This window comes from Chiloscyllium plagiosum, chromosome 4 (genome assembly GCF_004010195.1).
Source record: "Chiloscyllium plagiosum isolate BGI_BamShark_2017 chromosome 4, ASM401019v2, whole genome shotgun sequence".
NCBI classification, from domain to species: domain Eukaryota; kingdom Metazoa; phylum Chordata; class Chondrichthyes; order Orectolobiformes; family Hemiscylliidae; genus Chiloscyllium; species Chiloscyllium plagiosum.
In genome coordinates, this window is record NC_057713.1 from 95,110,629 (window position 1) to 95,123,056 (window position 12,428).

General features: G+C 39.1%; 1 protein-coding gene across 2 annotated transcripts in view; it reads right to left on the reverse strand.

Moving 5' to 3' along the window:
- The window catches only part of LOC122549212 (zinc finger protein 236-like), a 159,007-nt gene that overhangs the window by 56,283 nt on the left and 90,296 nt on the right, over positions 1-12,428 (reverse strand). For both annotated transcript variants that reach the window (XM_043688635.1, XM_043688634.1), the window contains exons 17-20: positions 9,535-9,638; positions 8,117-8,268; positions 5,125-5,310; positions 2,203-2,473 (exon numbers count right to left, since the gene is read on the reverse strand). In XM_043688635.1, coding sequence (XP_043544570.1) covers positions 2,203-2,473; positions 5,125-5,310; positions 8,117-8,268; positions 9,535-9,638 — 713 coding nt within the window. The remainder of the gene's footprint in view (positions 1-2,202; positions 2,474-5,124; positions 5,311-8,116; positions 8,269-9,534; positions 9,639-12,428) is intronic.

The following is a 12,428-nucleotide window of genomic DNA, read 5'->3' on the forward strand; positions in this document are numbered from 1 at the left end:
GTGTTCAGGGATGTGTAGGTTAGGTGCATTAGTCAGGGTAAATGTAGAGTAATAGGGTAGGGGAATAGGTCTGGGTGGGTTACTCTTAGGAGGGTCGGTGTGGACTTGTTGGGCCAAAGGGCCTGTTTCCACACTGTAGGGATTCTAGGATTTAAGTAAATATTTTATCAACAATTTGTTTCAAATTTCAAGCCAATTAAACAGGCTAGCACCTATACAATTAACATTCGCTCCATTCCACTGGAGCATAGTCTTAGCAATAAAGGCAGTTTAAATATTGATGGATAGAAGGAGAGTTTCCCAAATATTATTTTTGGGTATCAGAGAGATTGCTAGTTTGACATTGCAACTTTTTGGCAAATGCTTTCGGATCTGAACAAAAAAAAAAGGGAAAAAAGGTTAAAGATGGGAATTAAGAAATATCTTTCTTCTCTTGATTAACTTGTAGGTATAGAACCCAGAAAAGACAAGTGAACATTATAACTAGAAGAACAAAAAAAGAAAAAAAGAGAGCAAGAATGGAAATTTCTTGTCCATTATTTTCCATAATTACTTTGAATTAATCTCTCAAATACTTAATTTTAAAACAAAACTCTTCCTGGCATTGGAGTACTGTTCAGCCTTTGTTTCAGTATCAGTTTGTCAGCTGAAAATTTCTCTTAATTCTTGAAAAGGGGATGCAAAGATGAGCATTCACCTCAATATACCATTGATTGAACTTTTTTTAAAATTGTGTTAAACATTATTTGGGAATGTATGCAAACTTCAAAATCACAAAAGTAATTCCTAGTGGTAGTTAGAGAACATTATTTAAAAGGTATTGTAAGTTTATCTTTAAGTCATTTTTCCCCTTCTTTTTTGTATGGGTTTTGTGTTTACCTCAATCAAACCTAATAAGACTTAGGAATGGAGTGCTTTGCACTTTGGCACTTAGTTGAAGCAAAAATCACTCCTCAGAACAGTCAACTGCATGATAACAGTCCATCTAGGGGGTCAGTTAGTTCAATTAACTGTATGGCTGGTCTGCAATGCAGAGTGAGTCTAATGCTGGCTCAGGATACCATGAAGGCGCTGCTTTCTCAACCTCATCCTTCACCTGAGGCATAGTGACCTTCAAATTAAAATCACCACGAGTGCCCTCTTTGTAATGAGAGTGTCTACGGTTCTCTGGGACTATGGTGACTTTCATTTCACTTTCAAGAGTCTATCTATTCAAAAACAGTTCATCACTATCCCTTAAAGGCAACCAGGGAAGGGATGGAAAAAAAAACATGTGTGACATTGTCAGCAACATCCACCTCTCATGAACAAACTAAACTAGGATTTATTCCAAATGTTGCCTCATAACAATCAATTTCATATCATGGGTTTCAAGTACCAAGAACTAGAATAGGATTTTGCAAACTCATGTTATGTTGAACTACACCACCATATAAATAAGTAACTAGAATTCAATTCAATCTGTATGGTCAAGATTCAAATCAGCGCTAATTTTATTATTCCCCCACTGCTGAGCTCTATTGCTTTGAGTGGGTGAACAGGTAGCTGTCTCCCTTAACAGAATATAAGGATACAAACTGGCAATAATGCAGGTCAACATCTTTAAATTATCCTCCCTCACCTCTGCCCACCTCTTCTCTGGAACAGTCAGGCTAAAGTTAAGATGTTGCAGGACATAAACATAAAGAAGAGACATCTAGGTTTATGCATAATCCGAAGTCCCCAGAGAAGCTTGCATATAACAAATTAGCTTGAACTAGTGCGATGTAAGCAAATGTAGCTGCCATTTTCAAAATGACTAAATCTTGTACAGAGCAAAGAAACAAATCTGTTTTTAACAGCATCAGTTGTAAAACAAACATTAACTGGGATCTTAGAAGAGTTCCTCACTCTCCTCGAATTGATCATTGGACCTTCGCCTTCCACCTGAACCACTGGAACTATCAGATATGAAATGAGTGAGTCGGCCTAGAATATATGTTCCAATCCTGTAGTGAGGATTAAACTATGAGAGAGACAGGCAAGTCTACAATTTTTCAAATTAAAAGTAGTCAAGATTTATAATGGAGTCAACTGGATGCTTAGGTTCATATTTGCACAGCAAAGTGCAACAGCAAAAGGAGAGGAGGGAAGGAGACAAATATGTACAGAAAAATGATGTTTCAGAATAGAAACTTAAACAAAAAAAATGTCAATTCTCACCTAACTAAGTCACTAGGCTTTTTGAAACTCTTTGTGCAAAATGTGCATTGATTTGCATGTTTAGGCTCTTCTTCCACCTCTGTACTCTTATCCTTGATTTCACTGACTCGATCTTTCTCTGCTGCTGATTGGACTAATACTTTTTCCGAAACAGTGGCATCTAATCGTGTTTCAGTTTTGGCTAATTCCGCTGTCTCCTCATCTGTAAATGTGATGATTCCAATCCGTGACCTTCGCACAACAGGCCTTTCTAGATTTTCATCATCTTCATCTAGATGATAAGACAAGGAGAAAAAAAGTTCTTATATCACAGATGAAAGAGATTTCAACCTCATTACCAATGATAAAAACCAGTTAAAGTATAGACAGCAGACAGACTCAGGGAATGGTGGGTCTAACAAATTGGCTGCTTTCCAGTTCAAGCATAAAAGGCCAAATATATATTTTTACAGTAATAAAGCTAATCAAAATAATCTTTATTACTGTGATATTCGTAACATCAAATGTTCTTTAATCTTAAACTAAAAATGGCACCTAACGCAAGGTGCTGTTATCCATTTTTCCATTTCTTTTCCATTCTTTATCAACCATTGTTCAAAAAATCCAAAACTCCATTAATTATCATGTTGCTGCAACTCTCATTTGGTTCCTACAATCCAATTTGGAAGCAGGAAAAATGCTTGCATGGCTACAATAAAGCAAAGTAACAATTCTGAGCCAATATTAAACCAGGTGGATGAATAACAGTGTAATTAGGTTAGTTGTAACAGTAATTAAAGTGGGAAGAGTAAGTGGTGCTTTGTGAACTTTAATGAGTTTACAAGTGAGTAATCACAAACATAGATATTTCGTAGTCGGCAATTTTTGTGGCACCCAATCCACTGCCTTAAATCAGCAAGTTTTGAGAGGATTTGTAGCTCAGGTTGAGGTTCTGGATGTAGGTTTGCTCCCTGAGCTGGAAGGTTCGTTTTTGGACGTTTCGTCACCATTTTAGTTAACATCTTCAGTGAGCCTCCGGATGAGGCACTGGTGGTGTAGCCACTTTCTACTTATGTGTTTGGGTTTCTTTGGGTTGGTGATGCCATTTGTTGTGGGGACGTCATTTCCTATGGTGATGTCATTTCCCATCCTTTTTCTCAGAGGGTGGTAAATGGGATCCAAGTCAATGCGTTTGTTGATAGAGTTGGAACGCCATGCTTCCCAGAATTCTTGTGCATGTCTCGGTTTGACTTGTCCTAGGATGAATGTGTTGTCCCAGTTGAAGTAGTGTCTTTTCTCATCCGTATGCAAGGATAATAGTGAGAGTAGGTTATGTCTTTGTGTGGCGAGTTGATGTTCATGTATCCTGGTGGCTAATTTTCTGCTCGTTTGTCCAATGTAGTCTTTGTTACAGTTCTTGCAAGGTATTTTGTAAAATACGTTAGTTTTGCTTGTTGTCTGTGTAAGGTCTTTCAAGTTCATTAGCTGCTGTTTTGGTGTGTTAGTGGGTTTGTGGGCTACCATGATGCCAAGGGGTCTGAGTAGTCTGGCAGTCATTTCCAAGATGTCTTTGATATTGGTGGCTAGGGTTTCTGAATGCGTTTTGTCTGCTTGTTTGGGTTTGTCGCTGAGAAATCGGTGGACTGTGTTCATTGGGTACCCATTCTTTTTGAATACACTGTATAGGTGATTTTCCTCTGCTCTGCATAGTTCCTCTGAGCTGCAGTGTGTGGTGGTGTGTTGAAATAATGTTCTAATGCAGCTTCGTCACGTTCACTAGTATCCTTGCATAGAGATGAGGAAGGACATCACTTCGACTGGGACAACACATCCATCCGAGGACAAGCTAAACAGAGACACACACAAGAATTCCTAGAAGCATGGCATTCTAACCGGAACTCTATCAACAAACACTTTTACTTGGATCCCATTTACCACCCCAAGAAAAAGAATGGGAAGTGACATCACCGATGAAAATGACATCACCACAGGAAATGATATTACCAACCCAAGGAAACCCAAACATATAAATAGAAAGCGGGCTACACTACCAGTGCTTCATCCAGAGGCTCACTGAAGATGTTAGCTAGTATGGTGACAAAATATCTGAAAACAAACCTTCCAGCTCAGCAAGCAAACCTACATCCACTACCTTAAGTACTTATTTTCTCCACTCTATTGATGCAGTACTGTGTACACAATCCAAGATGGTGTTTCGCCAGCACCATCCAAAACCATGACTTCACAGACCTTGAGAACAAGGGCATCTGGTGCATACGAACACCACCACCTGCAACTTTCCTTCCAATCCACATACCAGCTTAACTTGGAATCTTTTGCTACCCTTCACTGTTGCTGGCTGAAAACCCTGGAACTCTTCCTAATAACACTGTGGATGTACGTTTACCCAAATGGATTGCACCAGTTCAAAATGGTGTCTCATATTCTCGAGGGCAATTAGAGAGAGGCAACGAAGAAATTGGAGCAGAGACCATATGTTCCCTTGAGCATGCTCCACATTCAAAATGGTCATGGCTGATTTTCAAACTCAACTTCACTTTTCTGCTTGATCTTCATAAGTCTGGATTCCCAGACACCAACCATCTATCTACCTCAGACATTCATTTATGTAATAACTAAGGATCTGTATTTCACTGCAGTAGACAATATTGTAGATTCATAACCCTCTAAGTGAATGTATTTCTTCAGATCATCATTCTAAAGGAATGATGTCTTATCCAGAGACCATGGCTCCGAATTCAAGGATATTCATGCAGTAAACTTACTTTCAGTATCTCCCCTGTCAAGTCCCTTCAGAATATTACTGGTTCAAATGAAGAGTGTGGATAAAAAGAGTATAGATGATGAATGTTTCATTGTACATCCTGTCTTTACATAAAATACAGGCTACGACTTGGTGTTTACAGATAAAGCACTCCATACCTCCAACTCCTACCGTTACTTGATGAATCTTCATGTGCCTCTTGCAGTGAAGTGATGTTCGGAAAGTATCATCACAGAATGGGCACTTAAATGGTCTCAGACTGGTATGAATTACCATGTGCCTTGTTAGGCTCCCATTGGTAGTAAAGGTGGCATCACAAACAGTGCATTTGAAAGCTTTGATACCTTTAAACATATGGAGACATATTTCCAGTCATCTATAAATGTTAAATGTTCATTTGAATCAAAACCATTGACAAAATTTAAGCTGGTGTTGATCTTATTATTGCTAATGTCACATTACAGGAGTTAAAAACCAAAATCAAAATCACATAAAATTGTGCAGACCATTCAACCCACCGCACCATTCTAGCACTCTGAAAGAATTCTCCAAATAGGCCCAATTCTCTGCAACTTTGTATATATTCAATTAACCTTCCAAGGTTACTATGAAATAATTTTGACATCTTCTTTTGATACATGTCAGGGTCAGTCATTTTGTCTCAATTTAGTTTCCAAGTGAATAAACCAGTCACTGTTCAGATTGGCAGATATTTCTATTTACTTGACTTTTTTTCAAACGTTTGTACTTCTTATTACATCTGATTCAAACTCAGACAAATTGGGCCCAATTTATGCCTTGCTACCACTCAACTTGCTCCTAAAGCCAGGGTGACCAGAAACATGCAGAAGCCCAACCCTTTTTTAGGTGGACCTCAACATAGTTGACTAGAGTTCCAATTACAAACAGTAACAGATGACATGGGCAAAAGTCGGAAAGAATATACAACCCAAGACTCCAATTCCAATAGCAGTATTTAATGACTCCTTTCTTGCAGTGAAGTAAAACTAGAAGCAAGTCCTATTCGCCTATTTGCCAAGTTCCTCAAGTCGTTTTTGGAAGCTACAAAAAAAATGCTGCACTGCAAGCCAACACTCTCTTCCACACTTGACATTGGAGGGTCAGAGGCTGAGGGGTGATCTTATAGAGGTTTATAAAATCATGAGGGGCATGGATAGGATAAACAGACAAGGTTTTTTTGGGGGGGTTGGGGGAGTCCACAATTAGAGGACATAGGTTCAGGGTGAGAGGGGAAAGATATAAAAGAGACCCAAGGGGCAACCTTTTCACACAGAGGGTGGTACATGTATGGAATGAGCTGCCAGAGGAAATGGTGGAGGCTGATACAATTGCAACATTTAAAAGGCATCTGTATGGGTATATGAATAGGAAGGGTTTAGAGGGATATGTGACAACTGCTGGCAAATGGGACTAGATTACATTGGGATATCTGGTCGGCATGAACGGGCTGGACCGAGAGGGTCTGTTTCCATGCTGCATATCTCTATGACTCTATGACACTTCTAACCCTACCCTTTAAAGGACTGCCACAGGCTCATCAAGATTGGTTGCCCTATGAACTTACTACCTCCCTGATTAATTAAGTGTCTGTAAGGAACTTGATCGGTGCAAGCAGCTCTAATTCTATTAGCTGATGTTAATAAGGCCCAAATCATAAAAATCGGTCTAAGTCTAACTGGCAAGTCTGTTCACCAAATGCTCAATAATTGCATACAAAAATAAAATAAAATGCGCAGAACAGCTAAATTAAACATTAGACTACTTAATAAGAGCCCATGGTGTTGGAGATAGTATGTTAGCATGAATACATGGGCATTTTCAGGATGCAATGTGTAACTGGTAGATTGCCACAGGGATTAACGCTGAGGCCACATATTTATGCTACGTATTAATAACGTGGATAAGGAAGTTGAGTGTACTGATGTCACTGGCTGGACAGTATTTTTTATTAGGAGAAAGTGAGGACTGCAGATGCTGGAGGTCAGAGTCAAGTGTGTGATGCTGGAAAAGCACAGCAGGTCAGGTAGTATCCAAGAAGCAGGAGAATCAACGTTTTGGGCAAAAGCCCTTCATCAGGAAGCCCTTCTCCTGATGAAAGGCTTTTGCCCAAAACGTCGATTCTCCTGCTCCTCAGACAGTATTTATTGCCTATCCCTTGTTGCCCTCAAGGTGGTGGTGGTGAGCTGCCTTCTTGAACCTCTGCAGTCTACATACTGTAGGTTAAACCACAATGTCCTTAGGCAGGGAATTGCAGGATTTTGAAAGCTGCTAGTTGACGGTTATTTATTATAATGTGGGAAAATGAGAGGTTATGCACTTTGTCAGCAAGGACAGAGGAGTTGAATGCAGGAAGACTGCAGAAAGCTACAGAATAGGAGGATTGGAGAGTCCTCAACCATGATTAACAAAACCTAGCATCTAAGAGCAGAGGCATTAGGGAAGGCAAATGGAATGTTGGCCCTTATTTCGAAGGGAATGGAGTATAAAGGTAGGGAGGTTTTGATAAAACTGTACAATGCATTAGTCAGACCACAGCTGGAATACTACAAGAGAATCAGAAGACATTAAGAATATAGTCAAGTAAAACAAAATAAAGATAAAGATGATGAGATGGTCATGAAATTAGATTTGTGAGGAACATTAAACAAAATATTTTTCAGAAATATAAAATTTAAAATAAAAAAAAACAGGGCTGTAATGGGAATAGGATCATTAAGAAATAACCCAGATAATACCTGCACAAGTAATGACAGAAAGACAGCAGATAAACTAAATAAATGTTTTGCTTTAGTAAATAGAAGGAAGATAGAAATGGTAGAAATATTATTAAATAAGGGAAAAAAAGAGGCAAGTGTATTTAGAATTTTAAAAATACACATATTCAGTAAATTAAATAAACTCAATAAAACCCAATGTCTGGATTGATTGCATCACGATTTTTAAAAACAATTAGAAAAGAGATAGCTGAATCATTATATCTCATGTTTAATAATTCATCAGAAAAAAGTGCAATGTCATTGCTGCTTGTCAGATGTTGCTCAATCTCTAAAGTGCAGAATACCTTGAAATCTCCCGAAATGATGAAAAGGTGCTATAAACAGAAGTTAATTCTTTTGTTCAATCCACTACCTGTGTGTGTCCGCTGATGAGCTTTCAGAACTCCTGAGGAGACGAAACATCGACTGCACTGGAGGCATTTGAAGGGTTTTTCGCCAGTGTGAGAACGTACATGCTGTTTCAGATGGCTTGATTTCTTGAAACCTTTCGTGCAGAACTCACACCTGGGAATACAGAAAGTGTCATCAAATTCTTTAAAGATCAACACATTGGTTAGTTTCAAGGAATAATTTTCTATAAATAGAATTCTTTCTTCTAGATTTGCAGGAAGGTATAGGGAAAAAAATGAGACATGATTATCTGGTACCGTTCTATCATAGATGAAAGCTAATTTAAGAACTGACATTAGTGACAAAGTAGACAATAAAGGAACTACTGATCCATGAATCAAACCAAGTGAGGAATCAGGCATTGAATGTGGGGGCAGAAAAAAAAACAGCCTGAGTGTCATTGCTTATATATTCCAAACTTGCCCAGAGGCTGCAAAGTTGTGGCCTGAACCTTCTGATTTTCTTTTTTTCTAAAACACCACAAACTAGAAAGCTCATGTGCCATTCAGACACTCAAGTGATGCCCTGGCAAGCTTTTCAGTGCACCATGCCACTTCTCAGCAGAGAAAGATTCTGCCCAGTATGTGGCATGGGCTTTGCATTACTTCACGTGGAGGGCAAGATGAACAGCAATTCATAAAAACAAAACCGAAAACAGATCAAGAGAAGTGCAAATACAAATGTGATCAACAATTCAGGATAAGCATATAGCCAATTGCACTAATTTAAAGTTTAAAATGTTATCAGTCATTTACTAGAAAGTTTGTGTTGCCTTTAATTTACATTTCGCACTTGATGTTCACTGGCTGGTGAAAATTCCTTGGAACAGTGACAGGAGGTGGAAGTGCAACAGGGCAGCAGTCTCTGTCCATTGCTTTGCCAACCATTGATTCCCATCCCAAATCTCGGAATGGGGTCTTTGAGTAAGTTGTCAGCAATGTTTCCGGCATCACAACTTCTACGCTAAAGAAGTAGGACCTACACTGGGCAAATGGCTGGGACACTGTTTTGAAGAAAACATTACCTGGTTATTCTCTCCAAAAATGTGGAATAATTTTAGCATCTTCAATTGCGGGTTTACCGGGAGAAAACCCTGTTCTTTTCAAGGTCATGCAATAGAAATTCCCCTATGCCCACTTGAAGAGAAAGTTAGCAGCTAGCTTTACCGTTTCTTCCGTAAGTGTAATAATGGATTGAAACTTGAGGCACTTATATGATCAATTCTGACCTGAACCCATGTCTCTCTGCAAATGTCTGACGATTGAGCCAGGTTATGATTGACCCGAAATGATGACATTGAAAGTTGAACAGAACAGTATAAAATAAACTAAGACAGAAAGTTCTGCCAACACACACAAAAAAGCTCTCACTGACTCTAACCTGTATGTTCGTCTAACTTGGTCCTCACTGTCGGAATGGAATGTTGAGCGATGGCTTTGAAGATGCAGGTTTCCGGATGACGGCTCATGCAATAAACGGGTCGTCTGTAGAATGTGTACAAACAAAATATGAAAGTCATTTTTAAAAAAAAACTTATGAAAGGTCATCACATCAACTGAAACTAAAACATTGAATTACACTCGTTACTGAATTTTGCAGTTTTCATTACAAAACAAGTGATTTCCAAACTTAGTGAATGGAAATTGTTTTTATTTGTGCCAAAATGCATAGTATTACATCTGTCTCACAATACTGAAGCTGAAAGATTCGACAAAGAAAAGAACACCCTCATACCCAGAGAAGGCAGTGAAAGAAATATAGTAATTAATCAATAAGGAGATTTAGATCATTAACAGAAATATGTTCACTTTATGGCTACAATGTATTGAACAACTAGTTGAAATAATCCGGTCCACAGGTCATTCAGCCTATTACGTCTTCACCAATTCTCTGAACGACCATTATGACTTAGCGCCATCCTCCTCCCAGTTCCCTGTAGCCCTGAACGTTATTTTAACATAAACAATCAAGTGAACCTGCTTCTACCACACTTCCAAGCAGTATATCCTATACACCAACTACTTGGCTGTGAGAAAAAGATTTTGCACATATTGCATTCACTTCAAATCTGTGTCCTCTTATTCTCAATCCTTTTACAAGTGGGAATAGTTTCTCCATTTTTACACTGTCCAGTCTCTTCTTGATTTGAAAATTTCCCTTCAACTGTCTTAGTCATGGTGTGATAGTCATAGAGTCATCTTCTCGCCAAGGAAAAAAAAAGTCTCAACTTCTCCAATCTTTCTTCATAACTGTAGTTTCTCCTCTCTGGAGCCATTCTTCTTCTGCACTCTTTCCAATATATTCTCATCCTGAAGTGTAGTGCCCAAACTGTACACAATACACCAGATGAAGTCTAATTAATGTAGAACACAAGGTGAGCATAACATCCTTGGTGTCGCACTCTAGATTCCTACTAATAAATCCAAAAGGTACTGTATGCTCTACTAACTGTTCTCTCCAAATATCTTGCCATGTGATAATGTTTTATCACATATACACCCACATTTCTCTGCTCCTACACAACCTTAGAATAGCACCCTTTATTTTATATTGTATCTCCATGTTCTTTCTACTAAGATGTATCACCACACACTTCTAACTGCTAATTAACTGAGCCACTTGCAAATATGCATAAGCAAATCAAGTAAGAGACAGGAATGTGTGACTCAATGGCTGGTGTGGGTAAGTGGATTCTAGTTAGTGGGGCACTCCCACCAGTATTGGGAAGGTGGATCTGTACCATTGGGACAGGCTTCACCTAAACAATAGAGAAGAATGATCAATTTCAGGAAACCAGGAAATAGAAAATAGCTTGGGCAGAAATGAGAAATGATTAAGGCGAGAGGTCACTTATGGGAAGCTCACTGACACTAACCACACAGCACAATGAACCATAACGGAAAAAAAATGGGAGCTCATCAGAAAGGTATAGTAATAATCACAGCAGATTTTCATCTATCTCTGGCCTGCAAAGGTACAGTAGGTGAAGACCTCATCACAATTTTCAGGATAGTTTCTTACCACAGCATGTTCTGCAGCCATCGAGGAAGATATACTAGACATAACATGCAATGAGATGAAACTAACGAACAATCTTACAATAAAGGTACCCTGACTATAATGGGAATGAATTTTACATTCAGCTTGACGGAGAATGAACTGAACTCCCGAGGCATTTTCAAAAATGGGGGCAATGATTAGATTAGATTACATTACATTACATTACATTACAGAGTGGAAACAGGCCCTTCGGCCCAACATGTCCACACCGACCCGCCGAAGCGCAACCCACCCAGACCCATTCCCCTACATTTACCTCTGTCCCTAACACTACAGGCAATTTAGCATGGCCAATTCACCTGACCTGCACATCTTTGGACTGTGGGAGGAAACCGGAGCACCCGGAGGAAACCCACGCAGACACGGGGAGAATGTGCAAACTCCACACAGTCAGTCACCTGAGGCGGGAATTGAACCCGGGTCTCAGGCGCTGTGAGGCAGCAATGCTAACCACTGTGCCACCGTGCCGATGATCACGGTGATGAGCACACAAAAGCTGAGGTGGCTTAAGTGAATTGGAAAATTAGGTTAAAGCATAGGTCAATAGAGATGCAGTGAGAGACCTGCAAGGGTATGGTTCAGAATATATAGAATTGATACATTCCAGTAAATAAAAAAAATCCAAGGGATGTACTCACCATCTCTGGTTAACGAGGAAAGTTAAAGATACTAACAAACATAAAGTAAAAGTATCTATTTGTGCAAAGACAGGTGACAGGTCAGAAGCTTGGACAGAATGCAAGAAAAAAAGCAAAGAATGACCAAAATAATAATATGGAGGGGAAATTTTGAATGTGTGAAAGAATGCTGAGACAGCAAGCTGACAAGTGCTGTGTCCTGATGGATTTCAGCCTAGGGTCTTTCAAAAAAAATGGCAAGTTAGATTGTTGATACAACACTGCTTTACCTACAGCATGTGGATTTCAGCAGTTCAAGGCGGCACCTCATCACCATGTTCTCAAGGGCAACTGGAGATGGGCAATAAATGCTGGCCAGCCAGTGATGCCCATGTCCCACAAGAAAATAAAACAAATTGGGTTTAAATTTCCAAAACTTTCTAGATTCAGGGAAAGTCTCATTCGATTGGAAGACAGCAAAAATAAGTCTTTCATTCAACAATGGAGGAAGACCAGGAGAAAGAAACTTTAGGCCACAGTTGGCTTAACATCTGTCATAGGAAATGTATTAAAAATTATTGCTAAACAAATTATAGC